The sequence below is a fragment of the Halichoerus grypus genome, chromosome 1 (assembly GCF_964656455.1).
Source record: "Halichoerus grypus chromosome 1, mHalGry1.hap1.1, whole genome shotgun sequence".
NCBI classification, from domain to species: domain Eukaryota; kingdom Metazoa; phylum Chordata; class Mammalia; order Carnivora; family Phocidae; genus Halichoerus; species Halichoerus grypus.
Window position 1 is genome coordinate 68,228,486 of NC_135712.1, and position 19,618 is coordinate 68,248,103.

Consider the following 19,618-nt stretch of genomic DNA (forward strand, 5'->3'; position numbering starts at 1 on the left):
TCCCACGTGCCAGGTCCTCTGCTAGGTGCTGGGGACCCTGTCTCCCACCCAAGCCCTGGATAGGAGAAATCATGTAGGGAAGCTTAGGGAAAATCAGACTCAGCACTGATGTGATTCCTGATACCTTTTAAGAAAAGGATGACACAGAAATAGTGCCCACTCTAGTGGTTAGAGCCTGGTTAGATATCTAGGTCTCTGTTGCTTACTGGGCAGGAGTTAGGGTTTGGGGCGGGGGGCTAGTGTGTAGTGGGGAGACAGTGGGGGTGGCCCAAGAAGAAAGGTAACATGTCAGCTCTGCCCCAGTAGGGGAAGTGGAGGGAATGTCTTAAGTACCATTTTTTGAAGAACAAAAAGACATTCAGGTACAAGTTATTAAGTGGAAAAACAAATTGAATCTCTACAGTAGAGACCTTTATCAAGGCATTTTACTTTGCAGAATGCACCTTCTTTCCTTCCTTCATCTTCTATTTTACTCCCCTGAACCCCTCTCCTTCCTTTCCCATTTGTGACCTTTCTCCTCCATGTGCTTTCACCCCCTCCAGCCTACACTCACCCCACTCTTTTTTGCTTCATTCTCTCTGAACCTGTTGTTTCTCTTCCCTCTTGTGGTCCTGCTTCCTTCTTTGGGTGGAGCTAAGGGAGGGCTCCAGGTGACTCAGGCCTCCTCGGGAGGGGAGAAAGAGAAAAGGCCAGAAGACCCAGCAACTGCTTCTAGAAAAAGCACTGACTGTGCAATCAGAGACCAGGATTTGAATCCCCACCTAGCCCCTGGTGAGCTGAATGGCTCTAAGTGTCCAATTTACCCTCTGTGAGCAGCTTCTTTATCAATAAAATGTAGATTTTAATAAATGCCTTAGGATTGGTATGGATTAAAGAAAATATGTATATAGCATCTAACATGCCCAGAGTCTAGTAGGTGCCCAACAGATGGTGGGTTTGTGGAGGTAGACTCAAGGTGGGCCACGTACATAGATGGGATCTGAAGTGGAAGAGAGGCATGGGGAGGCCTGTTGGGGCGGGGGAGGGAGGGCAGAGAGCACATCATCATCCACAGCAAGGGTGCTGGAGCAGACAGTGGGCAGCATGCGGCAGCAAAGTGTGTAGGGGAGGTAGGTACCTGGTGCCTGGAGAAACCAGGAAGGGGTCTTGAGAAGGAACTAGTCAGTGAATAGTAGATACCAGATCTACTGCCAATAGAAGGAAGGGGAGATGGAAGCATGTGACCCAGATGGCAAGATCTTAGACACTGTTGCTGAAGATAAGCCAATTAAACAAGTGCCAATTATTGTGCTGGGGCAGGCAACTGGCAGATGAGCTCCAGTCAGGCCTGACCACGTTGGAGCAGGGGGCACTGGCCGCATAGAGCCAGTCCATCCAGGTACCTGTCACGGCTAGGTAGACAACATAGATGGAAATATGCAGCCGAAGTTGGGGTGCAGGAAGAGGACAGGGCATGAGCAAAGGCATAGCAGCCTCAAAGTACAGGGTGGGTTCTGGGAACAGCCACTTTCCACAGAGGCTGGAGCTCAGGTTCCCTGGGGAAGAGTGCAGGAGGGTGATGTCCATGCCATGTGCATTACCAGGAGTTACAACAGGGGGTTGGAAATCTAGTCACACCACTTCTTGAGTAACCAGGGGACACGAGGAAAGCTGGAATCTGGTGAACAGTTCAGGCCCTGCCGGGAGCATCTTAAAGTGCTAGAATCTTTGAGTCAGAGGGTCCAATCCCTTCCTCAGAGCTTCCCTAGCTGACAAGGAAGCCACAGCTCTGGGAAGCAGCCTATTTCACCATTACACAGCACCATTTGTTAGAAAGGCCTCCTGCCACCAGGCAGAATCTGTCTTCCTGGAGCTTCTACCATGTGGTCCCAGGTCTGCCCGAGGGTCCCCCAGAACTAGTTTCTTCCTTCTCCTGGAGGGCAGCCCTCTCATGACTTGGAGACAGTCCTCATGGACCTTCCCAGTCTTTTCTGCTTCAGATGAACTTCCATCACTACTCCTGGCCTATTTTTACTTGATGTGGGCTCTAAACTCTTCAACCTGGCATTCCTGGGACCAGTTTTTCAAATATGAAAAGGGATAGGGAGGGGTCTGCAGCTTGATCCCTTGATCCCACTTGATCCCTCTTGATCCCACTTGGCACAAGTGAGAAAAAGATTTCGTGTGTGTAGGTGGACTTGCTTCTTGTAGTTCAAGTTAGCCAGTCTGAAACTCCAAGGGATTTGCCCATCCAGAGAATTATGTTCTCTTATTCAAATGGAGTAAGGCTCTGTCTCATATGTGATTAGAAGAGGATGTCTTTTCACACGTATGCATAGAGAGACTTTTCTAGTATGGAAGTGCTGAGTTGACAGGTTTCTGGTATCCAGAGTTTTGTGTGCCCAGGTCAGGGATATTCATGGGCAAAGCCCCATCCCTGTGTCCCATGGCTTTCCCTGAGATCATTCCCAAGCAGAGCCAAAGCTTTGTGGTTTTATCTTAGAGAGTCAGAAAACTCATGCAAAGGAACATTAATTCCCTTGGAGGAAACCTGTCTTTATTGGAATCCCAGAAAGGCTCTTCCCCACCCATGTTCCCCAGTCCATGTTCACTAAGAAACCCCACTCTCTTACTCTTCAGCTCACCTCCAGCCTTTCTCAGAGAGCCTTTTCAGGACAAGAAAGGCCCTGCTATGGGGATGGTTACTGATGTGGTGAGAGAAGATATGCCCTTTCTTGGTACCGAGAAAAAAAGGAATGTTTGGTTTCGTCCATGCAGATTCAGCAGACTGACTGGTCCCACCTTAGAGTGGTACTTGTCTTGCCTTAGGGAGGTTTCCCCAGGGAGCTCACCCTTGTCATGAGGTGTCAGGAAGAGGTGCAAACTAGAAGGGCCTGGAATGGGGAGTGAGAATGGACTTGGGCATTCAGGCCCCATCTTCAGGACATCCTCCTCTATGCTTTGCACAGTCCCACCTTCTCACGCCTTTGTTTATATCAACCTCCCTCCCACTCTGCCGACTGAAACCTTACCTAAGCAGAAGGTCTACTCAAATACTACTTCACTCACTCTTCCCTCTTGGAAGTGGTCTTTCTCTCCTCTGGGCATCTTCCTATAGCCCTTATCTATCCCCTCTCAAACTGGACTATTCCAACTCATCTTGTATTGTAGATTTACACTCAGAGGTCTCTTTCCCCAAATGTATTGCAAATTCCTGGAGGTCAGGCCCGGTGTCTTAGATACCTTAGTGTTCCCCAGAGGCACACAGTCAGTGCCAAATAAGAAGTGGACTGTGCAACAGTCCGTACTCACTAGGCTGCCTGATGGAGCAGAACCCTGAGTGCTCTGAGCTGACACAAGAGCACCACCTACTGCTGAGTGGCTTCAAGGGACACCACTCCAGGGCTCTCCCTTAAAAACTGGGGTTTTAGCAACTTTCATCTAGCAATGCGCAAAGAGATTGGGAAGCAGGGCCCCCAGTTCTGGTCCTTTTAGACGAATCCAAGTATGAGCAGATGAGGTGGCAGTGGAGTGGAAAGGAAAAAGGCAAACTCTGGAGAAAGTGGGACCAGGTGCCCGATTAGATGTTGGAGAGGAAAGGGAGCTAAGGGAACCACGAGGCCTTCACATCAAGACAGTAGGATTGGGGGAGGGTGGAAAGAAATCCCAAAAACATTTTGGGAGAAGGATGGGTGACTAAATTAAATGTAAGTGTAAATTTCTTTGAAGGCACAGGAGCGTGAGAGGAGTGGTGATCAAGGCTACTAAAAGCATTAGACGATGAGTGGTCTCTATTGCATTTCTGCCCTGCTCGTAGGGACAACTGGCACTATCTGAACACTGGAATTCTCCACAGTCCTCTGAATGAGATTGTTAAAGAAATAGAGGGTTTTGAGGAGTGACTGGGCTCTTCATTCTCTGAGTTCTTCCTGAGCACCTGCAGGGTGTGCTCTGCCAGGTGGGGTCTGGGAGCAGGAAGCGTGACCAAGCCTCTCTTCCTGGATGTGCCTGAGCCTGGCTCCTGTGCCACCCCTCGCCTTCCCCGGGCCCCACTGCTGAAGCTGCTGGAAGAGGGTGGAAGGGAAAAGGGGGGGTGTGTGCCAGCTTTCTTCCTCAGCTGGAGCTCAAGCCCACCTAGCACACATGGCTTCAGCATGGCAGCCGCCCCCTTCTGCCAGATAGGGACCCCTGAAGGGAGGGCTACCTCCTCCTTAGCCCGTGTGGAATTTTTTCCCCAGATGTGCAAGTGATTGGCACAGCCGATTTTAGGATGCGTGGGAGGACTGGATGAGAACATCCAGCAGACGCTCCATTTTTGCAGTAACAATAATAGTTACCATTTACTGAGTGCATCCTGTATGCCAGGAACAAGCATTAGCTCATCTAAATTAACTTGCCAAGGGCCACATCTCAGTTTATGCCTAAATTTAGCTTTGGGATAAAGTTGGGCACTATTTTCTCAGCTTGGATTAAGTAGAGTTTGACCTCTTCAATTCTACATTTTGGGAAGTAAGTGAAGCACATTTTCTCACTCCATTGCTGAGAATATTTTATCAGCATCTGTGGTTCAGATGGAAGGAATTTGGCCACTCGGAGTCAATATCCCAGGGCTGCCTGGGCTGACTCCTGGCTTGGTTGGTTCTGTTTCTCATCTGCTTGACTTGCTGGCTCCTGGATGACCGTTTCTTCCCCACAGGGAGGGTACTATGCATATTGCCAGTGCTGCAGGGAATTTGGTTCATCCAGGCAAACAGACTAGAAATGAAACATACAGAAAACCCCTTATTTAAAGTCTGAAAACATTTATGTTAATAGTGGACTTGGTGAGACTTTTCATTCCCTCACTTAGCATGAGGAAGGCAAGCGTGAGGACAGTGGCCTTTTAAAGCCTAACAGGAGTCTGATTCTCCAGGCAGAGCTGAGCTATGGCTCATTCTCAAGGGCAGTGTGTGATTTGAGCATGAAGTTTTGCAGCCTGGGTTTCTCTAATCAGAAAGCCACTACTTTTTGTGACTGCCAGCTTATCCTGTCTAAACCCAGGGGAAGTAGAAAGGGATTAGCATGCATTCAGCATCTATTATGTGTTTGCACTGTGCTGGGCACTTTTCATATGTTCTTTATTTCCTCCTTCATATTTATCTTCTTTGACCCAGACATTGAAGGGTTTATAAGAACAAGGAGTGTAGGGGGGAAAGAAGGAGGGGGTGGGCACAGAGAACCCACAGTTGGTGAGAAATCTGTAATGTGCTGGTTGATTTTGTTCTGTGAGATCAGGGCTGGCTCAGAGTCCTCTTTGCAATGAGGTAAATCACTGTCTATCTGGGGACCTCAGTGTAGACACCTAGTCAGGGCTAAAAACAAATCTGACCTTATTACTGCCCTTTAGTGGTTCTCCACTGCAAACTAAACAAAGAGCAGTTCCTCTGCCTTTCAACCGTTGTCCCTTTGTGACCGGGCCCCTCCCTTCTCCTTTATCATCCTTTCTCAGTACCTCTCACTTCTCACTTCCTGCCCTAGAGCTTGCTGTACCTCCTCTCTAATCCATGTTTGAAGACTCCAGGCCTTTGCTCAAGTTATGTCCTCTCATTAAGATGCTCTTCCCATCTACATCTTCACCTGACCAAATCCTATTGTCTTTCAAGTGTCGTTCAGCTGTTGCCACCTCCTGGAAGCCATTCATGCTTTTCCTACCTCTACCTCTGCCAAGTGGGATCAAGTGCTCCTCTGTGGTCAGCCCACGGTAGACACTTTTCATAGTGCTTTTCACACTTAAAATTGACAGAACATTGATTACATTTGTCTTCCTCACTAGACTCTGACTTGATCTTTTATCATTAGTCTCTCATCCAATGTCTGGAATACAGTGGGTACTCACCAAGTGAATAAAATATTGTACTAAGCATCATGAGCATATGACTATATCCTGATGGCTACAAGAAACAGAAAACTGGACTCCGTTTCAGTGTTCCATCTTTTAATTCATTTTGTCCCTTTCCCTCCTATTCTCTTTAAGATGTTAATCATGGGCACCTGGGTGGCTCAGTCGGTTAAGCGACTGCCTTCGGCTCAGGTCATGATCCTGGAGTCCCGGGATCGAGTCCCACATCAGGCTCCCTGCTTGGCAGGGAGTCTGCTTCTCCCTCTGACCCTCCTCCCTCTCATGCTCTCTGTCTCTCATTCTCTCTCTCTCTCAAATAAATAAATAAAATCTTAAAAAAAAAAAAAAAGATTTAAGATGTTAATCATGATTATCTAGAAAGTGATACCTGCTAATTCATAGCCTGGTCAGCTCTGGGTCTGTTTATATTGACTTTAATTTTTGGTTACCAATCACTTTTCTCTGCATCTTTATATGGCTGGTAATTTGTATACTGGAAATTGCAGATGATGCATTGTAGAGACTCCAGATTAGGTTACCTTCTTCTAAACTTTGAGTTTTGTTCTGGAATGCAGTTAAATTACTAGCAGATCTTGATCCTATTGAGCCCTGATTTAGGTTTTGCTATGACAGATCTACTTCCATCTTTTAATTAATCCTAGGATATAGCCCTTACTCTTAGGATGTGGTTCTTACTCCTATATCCTGGTCTTTCTGGGGACCCAACTCAGTGCCCAGAGTGTTCACCAAAGTCTCTTTGAACTGTTTGTATTAGAGCTCCCAACATTTCCCCAGCACTGTGTAACCTAAAATTTCTGTTCAGCTCTCAGTATCCTCTGCTTTCCATAACCATTCTCTGCTAGACTTTCTGCAGTCTTGCCTTGCATGTGCACAGCTTAGGATTTTGCCAAAGACCTGAAGGAAATTTTAATGAAGAATTTTAGGGCTCCTTCTCTTAGCTCCCTCTTCCCTAATTTCCTATCACTGAAATTCCAACCACCTTCCCAGCCCTGAACTCTAAACTCTGTTGTTGTTTTTTTTTTTTATACCCATCAAGACTGCTGCTCCCTGCTCAGCTCCAATTCCTCTGCTCCACAGGGGGCTTACATTGTGTGCTTCTCTTCCTTCACGGACGATTGGTCTATGTTGGTTATTGACCTGTGCTTTCAAATAGTTTATAGATGGTAGGGTTAAGTCTGATACCAGCTATCCTACTGTGGATAGGCCATAGGTCTTCACATGAACCATTTAAATAAAAATGCAGGTGCATCAGAATCACCTAGAGAGCTCCCACTAAATCAGAATCTTAAGAGTAAAGTGTGTGAAGCTATATTTTTTACAAAAACATTTCCGATAGTTCTGAAATAAGGCTAGGTTTGTGAACTCCCGTGGTAGGCACTGGAGCAGTGAGTTTGGAGAAAAAAGAAATCAGTATGGGCTCAGTTGGTCCAAGAAGGCATTGTGAGGAGATGACACTTTAATTGCATTTCAAAAGGTGGGAATAATTTGCATATTTGGGTGTGGAGCATATCATAGGGGGAAAGATGTGAGCACAAATATGGGGGTGGCAATGAGCACAGGATGATGTATTTGCATGGCAGTGAATAGCATATGGCTGGAAAGCATGCTTGGTGTAGGACTGTGGTATGAAATAATAGGGAAAGGCAGATTTGGACCAGTCGAGGAAGGAGGGAGTGCCTTGAATGCCAGAACAAGAAGACTGGATTTTGTTTGCATTGTAGATGACAGCAGCAAAAAGTGTGTGTGTGTGCATGCGCATGCGTGTTTTGACTGGGGGAATGACATGGTGAAAGCAGTATATTAATTAAAGCAGTGAACCCAGTGAGGGCAGATAGCTTGGTATGAGGGAGAAACTGGAGTCCGGGGAGACCAGTATGGAAGTGATTGCAGTAATATAGACAGGAGGGGCTGGGGGGTGCGTAGCAGCAGGAATGGAAAATAAAGGCATATTTCAGAGTTATTTGAGGGAAGAAAGAATGAATGGGATCTGGGGAATGGGGTAAAGATGTGGGAAGTCAGAAGAAAGTAAAAGTTTCCAAAGAAAAAGCACAGTAGTGGGAGATGCTGTAGAAAGAACATCAAGGGGATATTCAGATTGAGTTGAGTCACTAGGAATAGTCCAAAATTTAAGTGTGTATTTGGGAGATGATTTGATAGTGGTTTAAAAGCATGCACTGTGGAGTCATGCAGACCTAGATTTGAGTCTTCAGTATGCCATTTGAGTTTTCATTATGTGATGCTGGCCAAGTCATTTATCTGTTTCCATAACTACAAAAAGATGGTGATGATGGCATCCACTAACCCCCAGGGCTGAGGACTGAGACGATGCTATCAAGCTCATTGTGCAGAGCACCACACACACTTAGTATTGTCAGTTATCTGGGAAGTCATGCTTACAGGGAACGCTGGAGCAGAGGCCCAAATTGTATGGGAATTAGGTTCACATGGACACTGGATTCTAAATTCATCCCCACCACTTATAAGCTGTGGGATCTTTGGCAATTTGCTTCAACTCTTCATACTGACTTTTCAGCATGTTTAAGGTGGATTGAACAATACTTTCTTTGTAGCGTTATTATAAGGACTACATGAGGTCACCCACTCAAGGACTTGGTGCAGTACCTGCAGTACGGCTTGGCATGTGAAATGGGGAACACTACCCGTGTTATTGAAGTTGTGAACGTGGATGGATTTTCAGGTAGGCAGAGCCTGTTGAATAAAAGGCCGAGGGCTGAGGGTCACGTTGTGAGACTGTCGCAGTAAGGGTGTGAGGCACATGAAAGGAGGTCTTGAAGGGGCAGCGAGAGGAGTGGGAGGTAAGTTTGGATAGATCAGCATAGGATTGGACAACTGGTCAACTTTCAAAGCAAGAGTGTTTCTATTGCTTTTGTTGTGCGGAGATGAGGTGTCGAGGAGGAGTGCAAGTGTGGACATGCTGGCACTCCAGGGAGAATTCTGTGGGGGGTGGAGGTCTGTGAAAGCAGGAAGGGGAAGCTTTGTGGTGTGTCTGCAGCCCCGTGGCCTGCCCCTGAAAATGACCTGGTGCAGGGGCCAGAGGAAGGGAGTTTCAGAAAGGTTCACGTCAGATTGTGATGAGAGACCAAAGGGAAGGCGTGGCAGAATGAAGAACTCAGAAAGGCAGAGATGGTTGGTTTTCCCTGTGGGTGCAGACTTAAGGAAGTAGTAAAGGTAGTGCCTATTACAAGGAGTTAGGGAGGAAGTGGGTGGAGGGAAAACAAAGGCAGCAGGAGCAGAACATACTTCTAGAAATCTAATGGTGACAGGAAAGATAGCTGGAGTGAAGCTCTGAGCACACTGGAAGGTGGAGCAACAGGGTTAAGAGCTTCAGCACTGGAACTCAGCCTCCTGGGTTTGAATCGCAGCTCTGCCACTCATTAACTGTGTGGCTTTGGCAAAACTAATTAACCTCTCTGTGCCCAGCCTGTAAAATGGAAATGATAATATTGGGGGTTAATATCTGGGAGATAATTATGATTTTAAGAGGATTGAATGTGTTAGCATAGTGCTTCACACATAGTGAGCATTCAGCAAATGTTAGTGGCTATTACTGTTGTTACCACTGTCACTGCTCTGTCATTGAGAGAAGTTGAGAACGAGAGCAGAAGATGGAGAAAGGCAAGACAAGAAGAGGTGCAAATACTGTTGTTCATATAGTCTGGCTCTGAAATACAGAGGCAACACCTAGAGGAAGTCTCCTTAGACTCGACCACACACTCTGACTGCAGGACCACCGCTGTGGGCAACATTTCGCACTCATCTACTCAGGACGATACCATATGGGAGCCATGGCTTACCAACAGGACTGTCTTGGCAGTAGTTGGGCTCAGGTGTCAGGAGACAAGAGCCTCAGTGGGCAGCTGCAGAAGCTGATCTGCCTTATAAACTCCATGCCCCACGGGAGCCAATATCTCTTGTAACAACTTCATTGGCACAGTTTCCAGGGCCCCTGCAATGGACGTGCCAGTTACAGGAGTCATCAAACTCAGGGAAGCCCAAGGGATGGGGTCCCCATCAGGCATTCATAGTTCATCCATCCTCCTTCTAGGCCAGATAGTTTACCAGTCACGGTGGGTGTTCTTACCATAGGCAACATGATTTAGTAACATGTTGTCATACACAGTCTTTCCCTGTTTCCAGGGAAACAGAATGGAGATATTAAATGAAGGTCAGATTATCATGCAGAAGGGGAAGGAGTTTTTGTTCACTCCTTGCTCACAGTGGGATATGTGTCTGTTTTATAGAGAAACTGGGACTCTTCTAGATGTGAGCAACATGTTAGAATGCTAGATCTGAAATTTGGGAATTAGGGAATTTAGGGTATGAAAAGTTTAAGCAATGTGCTAGGGGACTGATAGCATGTCTACAGGTTAGAGACGGAGCCTGGTCAGTGAAATCGTTTGGCATCCTGGCTGATTCAGTGATAAGGTCTCCCAGGTACCCAGGCTGAGCCAACTTCCCTAGAGCAGCTAGATTTATGGTGAAAGATAAAAATTGCTTGTCTTCTATACAACATATAAAAGTATACCAGTCCACATGCTGGAAACCTACAGGAAAACAGCAGAGCCCAGAGCACCGCCTCTCCCTTAGTAGGTATTTATTGACACCTACAGTCTATTGGGCACAAGTCCTAACCGCCTGCCCTTTACCGGCATAAAGGTGATTTCTCAGAACCCAGAATGCCCGTGACCTGCAAGCCTTGCAGATACAGATGAGGCAAGGTGTCAAACTCTCTCCAGGGAGGAATTCTAGGAACCTAGAAACTAGGTCCACACTTGGGGTCCTTTATTTTTTCTCCTTTTGCTCCTTTTTTCCTTTAGCAGGAGAGCTTGCAATCCTAGGAGAGCAGATCATTGCAAACCAGGGTTGAACGGTCTTATGGGTCCTGGGGTCTGTATGTTGCCCTGTTCTCATGAGAATTTATGCCCCAGCATCAGTTAGAGTTCATGTGATTGCAGAACCGTAAGGTGAAGAAATTAGTCTTCGGTTCCCTCGCACTTCTCATTCCCTCTCCCTTTGTACCTCTCCTGACCTGGACTCCTCTGCCACCTCAGTTTGGATCTCACCCCTGGGTCATGCTCACAAAGGGCCTTGCTTTCTCACTGAGCTGTTTCTGTATCCACAATAAACTAATTCCAGGGGGTGCTGCAGGAATAATGCATTTTAATAGGAGTCTCTCCTGAGTGAAAAACCTTGAAGAGCCAAAGAGACTGAGTCTAATAGTGAAAGAGTTGGGGAAGGGAGAGAGGATGGGGAAGGGAGGGTCTGGAAGCAAGGCAGGAGAGAGTGAGTTCCTGGTCGGGCCACACTGGTAGGTCAGGAGGGCACTGGTGCCCTCAAGCATAACTCTGAAAGGGTGTCCTGTGTGGGCAAGGGCACCCCCAGCGCCCATCTGTGTATGTGAAGGTGGAGGAGGTGGGAGGATGCACAGGTGTCTGGGCCGTGTCTGTGCAGCGCCTTGTGGCCGCTGTGGGGATGCATCTTGGGGAGGGGGTACTGAGGATGTGTTTGTATTTGAGGTGCAGGTGTGATTCCTATTAGCCCGCAGTGATTTTGCAGTAAGGTGAACTTACTGCAATTTTAAATCCACTAAATGAAAACATTAGGGAAATATATATATTAGAATATGTTCACTATATGGATTTTGAAATCTATCAGGTGAGTAACAAAGCATAAAACCGTTATTTTATTTGAATAGCACTATTACCCTATGGTCCAAATAGTGTAAATTGTTATCCTATTTTGCAGATAAGGAAATGGAAGCTCAACCCAGTCACCTACCTTGTCAAAATTTATACAGCTGAGTCTGTACTAGAACCTAAGATTTGGAGGCTCTGTTCTTTGTACTCGAACACACATAAAAGCTTGTTGTTGAATTGACCACATACCACATGTCCCAGAGGTAGCAAGGTTCACCAGCAAGGCGTTGTTAGCACTGTTTACAGCATAAGCTTTTATGGCTGGGTCGCTCCTGTGTACAAGCAGGGTCAAGGAGACACAGGTGACATTGGAATGTGCATATTTAGGCAAAGAAAATCCATTGGTTGCCTTCTATCCTCTTAATCAATCTATCAGAGCTGAGTATGAGCAACTTTAAAACCAATATAATCTATCATTGCAGACAGTGTAAAATACTAACAGTAGGTGGTAAGGTGGTTTGAAAGTTAAACTCTAAGTCAGATACCATTGCTAAATTTGGCAAATGAAGGAAAATAAGCCCAAGATCCTTATTTAATTTCTTTGCTCTATGAAATAGTTTATGCTTCATTAAAAACAGAATAGAACAATAATAACCCTTTAGCCATCCCTATCTTTGTAAGAAAAGGGGAAAAAGGTTTCTGTTTATTTTCCTAATTTGCATTTAAATAGATTCTTTTTATCATTTATTATATATTAAGAACCAGATCTTTATATTTTCACTGAGTTTTAGCCAGCATTAAAAAAAATTACTTAGTTTAGTTAAAAGCAAAACATGAAAAAGAAAAAAAAATAAAAACCCAAGTAGCTTACATGTAATATCTATCTTCTTAATGAGACAAAACTATGTTAGTTTCTGAACAAAGAGATAAAATTTCATTATTTAGACATGAACTTTCCTCTTGGAGGAATTTTGTTGTTCTATTACATTTTGTTGAACCTACCATTTGTAGCCTCTCAAAAAAGAAAAAAAAAAAAAAGATGGATGAAAATGTTTGAAACTACTGTGGAGATATTTTCTTTAGTTTTATTGTGTTTTTCTTTAGATCTTTGGGTCAATCTAGTTCAAGTGTCTTCCAGAGAGCCCAATTCAAATAGATCAAATCATAAAATGACCTGGCTGGAAGGGAGCTTAGAAAGGACCAGCTGGTCTAGGGATTAGCAACCCCAGAGCCTGTGGCCAACTCACTCATGCATTCATTTCACTGAGAAGTATTTATCGAGAGTAGTGCAACTGTTTGAATCAGGTGTCCCCAGGCCCTGGTGGGCAGGGGTGAGGGGAGAGGAGCAGGCTGGGTATTGGAGAATGAATGGCCCTATGTGAAGGATAGCACATTACCTCATCTGGAGCCTCATAGGCCCTGATGGCTGCCTTTTAGGGGGTAACTGCCCTGGGGAGCCCAGGCGCAAGAGGTCCTATAGCTGTGTGCAGGAAGCAGAGCAGTGTCCCAAGAGCCTGGCTCAACGGGCACTCAGTGAATGTGCATTGGGTGGAGTGAATGAATTCTAGACTCTGGGCTTCACTTCTTTGAGCCTGTTTCCCATCTATAAAATAGTCCTGATGGATGCAATGAAGTGTTTGAATGGACATATTAGGTAGAAGCTACATATGAGCTATGGAAGGACCGCCCCGAGGAACCATCATCCCTTGACCTGAAAGATTTCAGAGTCCTTAAGGGGGAGTAATAGAGTAGATAATTAGTTAGACCTGAGCTGGAGGCAAGGACAATGATAATAAATAGGTTGCACATTAGAAGCCTGGGGGCACAACATCCTGACCTTGTGGCTTCCAAGACCTTGGGACTGACAGATGAAGAGCCCCGAGTGTAGAACATGCTCTCCTCTTCCACCTCTGCCCCAGGGTAACCTCAGCCCCGCCCCATGGAGAAAGGCTGCCATGAAGGTTCTGGTACCAAACTTATCAGGGTCAAAAACTCCACCCCCCAGCCTGTGAGAGAAGTCCCCCAAATAATTGGAAATAGCCTCCATTAGAGATCACCCCACTGTACATCACCACTCCTCCCAGCCCAGAAAGACCCACTAAATATCCAATCCCAACACAACCTAGGGGCCAGTTCCCCCTCACAGAACCTTGCCTGCTCTCCCCTAGAGAGTGTACTGTTGCTTTAATAAAACAGTTTTCTGCTTTCACTTTGGGCACCAATCTCTAATTCTCTATTGCATTAGTGCCAAGAGCCGAGACACAATGCTTTTTGCACTGACAGACATTTTGAACTCTAACACACCAGACAAATGTCAGGGCTGAGACTAAGAAATGCCTCTCTCTGGCTATCAAATAATGCCAGTTTTCTCACTGTCATTCTTTTCTTCAAAGGTTAGAAATGTAAGTTGCAGCAATGAATATACATACCTTCTGGTGCAGGAGACTCATTAAAACTATTTATTCTGAATGAAAAAGAATATATATTTCATATGTTTCCAAATTGTGCTTGAATCTAAAGCAGGAGCTTACCTCCTTTCTGGGAACCACTTATCCCTTGCAAATGAGGAGGAACCCAGAACTGAGACTTGCCCATAGTCTCATAGGGAATTAGTGACAGAACCAAGCCTGGAACCAGCCTAGACCTCATCCTGCTCGGTGCACACATGCCCCTGAGTGCACACACACATGCACGTGTGCATATATGCACACGCATTCTCTTCACTGCCAGAGGCACTGAATGCAACAGAAATGACCGTGACTGTTGCAGAAGGCCAGGCTCGCAAGGGTGCGAGTCGTATACCATTAGGCAGTAGACTCAGGCCCAGAGAAGACTTGAGACTGTCTCTTGGAGAGACTGCCTTGGAGAGACTCTAGATTCTGATATCACATGGGACCATCTGATCCCCAGACTAGGTCTTTTTCTTTCTTCCTGAGATATGTGTCACCTCTTTGGAGCACTGCCTCCAGCACAGTTGATCTTGCCAGAATCCCCGGCCCCTGGAGAGCTGCTGGGATGCTCCAAGGTGGAGGCAGAATCCGGCTGAATGGCCTGGGCGCTGACGTTGCACGAGAAGCTCATTCAGAAAGGTGCACAGTTCCTCCGGTGCTCCCTCCTCTTGCCTGTCCTTTAGCTCCCTTCTCTCACTTTCCACCCTAACTGGCCCCCGTCCAGCAATCCCTGCTCTGTAGCCCGGACCAGGCACCAGGCAATCTCATCATTCTGGGGCTAGCACGTAACTCCACTGCTAATTTGCATATCTAGATAGTCATCGAATAGAAAATACAGGGAAGGTCACTTCTTGGCCACTGGGATATCCAAGAAAGTATATGGAGTGAGTGCTTTTCATCACAAGTTCCATGGACTTCAGGCGTTTCGGATTTTCATTAACTTTATTGATTCTTTTGTCAATAAAGAAAAGAGATGAGAAATTATTTTAAAATGGGGTTGAGAGGCAGAATTTTAAAGATCAAAAATTACAGAATAAGATTCCTCTACACTCCTCTACACTTCCTTTGTCCTTAATAATAATTGGGTGGGGGGAGTCCCCATGGGACTGACTGCAGCTGGCTGATCCAGGATAGTGCACACAGCAGATGTTGACCCAGCCTCTACAGGAGCCCCCAGCCGGAAACATCCTCGGATACTCGAAAGTGAAAAGTGATACTTTCATCCTTTCTTTATTATCCAGATAGGTAGCTGGGTGTGATGCGGGTAATGCAAAAGGGAGAATCACCTCCAAATCATGCATGTTTGCCTTCAGAAAGTGATGGGTTTATACTTACGTTTAAGTTGTCACAGCCTTGATGTCTCTCACCTGACCTCCGGGCACGTAGTCTCACTGCCCACAGCGCACTTCTGCTTGAAACTCTTGTAAGCCTCTCAAACTTGGCACATCTAAAACAGAACTCGCTATCTCCCGACTCCCATCCCAGCTTCTTATCCTCCTCTTTAGGTAGCAGCTGCAGTGGCAACTTTCCTACAAGGACCCACGGTGCCATGCCAGACACTTGGCTGTTCCTTAGCTCTTCCTCACCCTCCCTCCCCCAAACAACTGTGAGTCTTCATCCCTTTCCTAGGAGCTCTCAAGCCTGCCTGCTTTGCAGACTCCCCTGCCACGCCTCTAAGTCAGGCTTCCAGGTTCCCACCGCACCCTTCACCAGGATTACTGCGACAGCCTCCTAACCCTTCTCTCTGCCCCTCCCGTCCACATCCCACACTGCGATCAAAGCTCACATCACACTTCACTGCTTGGCTTAAAACCTTCCACGCCGCTTGCTGCCCACAGAATATGGTCCAGGTTTCCTAAAGCCTATCTCCAGGGCTCTCCGTGGTCAGCTGTCCCGGCTACCTCTCCAGCCCTATCTTCTCCTCACGTCAGACCTCAGAGGCACAGCTGGGATGCTTTCAGAGCCCTCCACACACTGGGCTGCCCCACGTTCTGCTTCTTTGGTCTCCCCATTGCCTGGAGCTCACATCCCTCTCATTTCCTCTACCTAGCTAATTACTACTTCAGCTGGGCTCAACTCAGGTGACACCGCCTCTGGGAAGCCTTCTCTGCTCTTCCTTGTCCCCACTCCATTAAGGGTGGGTGCTAGCTTGGTAGAACATATGGGACTTTATCTTGATAGATTTTTTTTTTCAAGCCGTGATTTTTTTCAAGTCCTATGCCATATTGTACTAACATTATATCTGAACCCTTGTCTGCTTTCCACATTGGTCTTTAAACCACTTAAGCTCAAGAACCATTTAGTCACTTTTGCTTTTCCATCGCCTTGGACAGTGCCTGACACACAGCAAGTGTCCTGCAAGTGTTGGTTGACCATAACTGAAAAAGTAAAGTCACTTTGCTGTTTGAAGGGAAATAATAAATGAGTCTGGGGTTCTGCCTCCAGGAAGGCTGGAGCTTCTCAGCCTGCACCTGTGCTTCGCTCCTCCATGCTCTACTCTGCAGCTGAGCCCGTCCCCAGTGCAAGTAGAGCAGTCCTCTTTTCCAAAGGCTTCACACCTTTCCTGGCTATATCACTTAACTGCACTTGAATGATAAAGAGGATTTCTTGGCTCAGATACTAAGGAAGTCCAGAGACAAGGCAGAGATCAGGCAAAACTCAATCAGGGATCTGCCTGTTTCCTGCCATTCTTTTGGCTACACCCTTTCTCTGCTCATGGCTTCACCCTTAAGCTGCCAGCAGAATGGCTGCAACAATTTGAGGCTCAGGGTCACAATGAGAGTATCAGAGGGAGAGAAATTATATCTAAAGAAGTAGGGTTCTGTTTTCCCAGAAGCTTCCAGGCAGGCATCCTCCCATGTTTTATTGTACTGAATCAGATAGCATTCCTATTTCTGAGACAATTCCATTGGCTGGGAAATGTCCTACACTGATTAGCTTAGATCTGGTGTCCTGAGGATGGATAACCCTTAGAGTGACCCCTCCCTTGGAATTGGGGTTCTGGTGAGCTCCCCTTAACGTGTGTGGGCTGCCTGGGAGAGAGGTAGAAGCCTAAACAAACAAACAAAAACAAAAAAACAAGGTACAGAGCTAAGGGGAGGAAAATAGCTCAGTGCCCACTGTGCCAGTCAGAACTCAGCCTAACCTTAAAATCCTCCTCTTCTGGTTCCTGACAGATTATAGCAGAAACCCTGGAATTGGGAGACTACAGAGTTACAAGAAAAGGTGGCTTATTCTAGAGTCGATTCAACAATGTGTGTGGCTGGGCGATGTGATATGGGACAGGGCATGTTAGGGTGCCCTGTTGCTTCCAACAAGGATTTCTCTCTTCTTCTAGTGCAGTAGGGAATGGATTCAGCCTCCAGGTTGTGTCCTCAGCACTTGTCCCTAAAGCAAACATGGGGCCCTTTTGAGGCTTTCTAAATGTTTTTACAAAGGGGAGGTAGATAGGGATAATACAAACAGCTGCTTCTGCCATCTCAGTGATTCTCTTACTCATTTTCTCTTTCTCCCTTAGGCTCTATAGGGTAACACAGAGGCTGATGATACATCCTTATGCTAAAAGTGAGGGCTTTCCTGGGACACCAGGCTGTGGGCCACCCCCACTCTGAGAATGATGACTGGTTCTCACTGAGCACCAGTAGGAGCACTCTTTTTTTCCTTCCAGTAGCTCTGAAAGTTTTGTACTGTTGGACCCATGGCCCTTCTGACTACTGTGTACCTTCTCATCCCCTCTAGATGTTTGACTGGATAAGCCACAACAAGGAGTTATTCCTCCAGAGCCACACGGAGATCGGCGTGAGCTACCAGCATGCCCTAGACCTCCAGACGCAGCACAATCACTTCGCCATGAACTCCATGGTGAGTGGGGGCCTGTTCTCAGCACTGCCTCTGGAGGCAGGACAGTGGGCGTGGGGGAGCGGGGGTGGGGTAGAAGGAGGAGGGAGGGGTAGAAGCAGACTTGAAACCTGAGTAAGAGGGAGGGACTCTGAGCAGGAGGACTCTTTAGCACCCCATGGGGATGTGTGCAGGACATGGGGCCAGCCAGCTGTGCCTATAGCAGATCGTGGCCCATTTCTGCCTCCGGACTCTGCTTTACTTGGTGAAAGGAAGGTGCTGGGGTTGTAGGAAGCATTTGCTCAGCACAGGACGATAAGGGATAGTTGCCGGTTCCACTCTGCTGATTTAACCAACATCTTTTGGTCCCTAGCACATGTGAGTCACTGAGCTGGGATGGAGAAGGACCTCAGGCTCACTGGAAATGTTTCATTGGAAATAGTTGAGTGAATCAGGGCTGTTTATACTGGAGAAGGGGAGCCTTAAGGGACATGCAGTCGCTGCCTTTAGATATTGGAAGGGCTGCCTTTGGAGAGAGAAGGCTAGAATTGCTTTGTGTCGGTCTAGGAGGGACCGTCTAGGGGAGTGCACTTGGAGGGGGAGGCAAGATGGCTCAGGGAGATGGGATGCATTGGGGGTTAGTGAAGTCCCCAGGTTCGAGAGTGTTCAAGTGGACACTGAATTCACAGGAATATTTGCTAGCTGTGTGGTCATAGGGAATTTACTTCTCTGGCCTTCAGTTTCTTCACTCATAAAATGGAAATAATAGCTACCTTCTAAGGTTGTTGTGAGGATCCCATGAGTCAATTATAAGTCAGTTGGAGTTGTGCCTGGTACATAGTAGATTATCAGTTAATATTGGTGTGATAATGGTAGTGATGATGGTGATATAGAAGTCTAGTCCAGATAAAACCTGTGACCCCTTGTAAACCTAACACTTTGGGATACTGTTTTTCCATATGGTTGCCCCAAGACTTTTTTTCAAAATCTTCTCTGCCCTTAGAACCTGCTGTATTGAGATGCCTGTAGCCTAATTATGCCTCAACTTACCTCCCTCTGTTTTTCTGCCTACTCGTTTTACTTGTGCTCCTTGTCCAAAAGAATAGTTCCACCATCCCCCATATATCTGAACACCAAAGACACCTTCTTATTTGAACCAGTGGTGCTGAGAGGGGGACAAGTGTTAGAAAAATGTAAACATGGAGAATCACAGAGGCCAAAAAGCAAGAGAATTTCATTTTCTACCAGGTTGTTTTAAATACAGTATGTACTAGACTTCATGTACTGAAGAAGAAACAAATTTGGCCTTAAGTTGTTCGGTATCTAGTTGGGGCAATAACCCAATCGTGGTGCAGCTTGATACGTGCAGTGATAGAGAAACGCTGAGTTAACTGAGAACCCTAATATCTCAGTGGTTTAAAGCAGCAGGGATTTATTTCTTGGGCCTATCACGTGCCCGTCACTGGCTGGTAGAAGTTCTGCTCATCACTGGCACCCAGGACTCAGGCTGACCAAGCAGCTGCTGCTTCAGATGCTGCTGGTTGCCCCATACAGGCTGGCTCTGAAGCCTCCACTTAGAGGAGTGACACATGCCACATTCACTCACACCTCATTAGCTGACGCCAGGCATACGGCCACATCGAACTTGCTGGGTGGAGATATATGGTCCTACCATGTGCTGGGGAGGAGAACGTAGGGCATCTGTGAATAGCCCTGATGACTAGGCCAGGGAACCGTAGCAGGGTGGAAGGTAGAGACGAGCATCACGAAATTAGCAGAGAAAGCTAACTGTGGCC

The 19,618-nt window shown here is 46.6% G+C and overlaps 1 protein-coding gene across 20 annotated transcripts in view; it reads left to right on the top strand.

Annotated features, from left to right (window-relative positions):
• The window catches only part of KALRN (kalirin RhoGEF kinase), a 642,588-nt gene that overhangs the window by 228,504 nt on the left and 394,466 nt on the right, over positions 1-19,618 (top strand). For all 20 annotated transcript variants that reach the window (XM_078066810.1, XM_078066838.1, XM_078066842.1 and 17 more), the window contains exon 6: positions 17,724-17,846. In XM_078066810.1, coding sequence (XP_077922936.1) covers positions 17,724-17,846 — 123 coding nt within the window. The remainder of the gene's footprint in view (positions 1-17,723; positions 17,847-19,618) is intronic.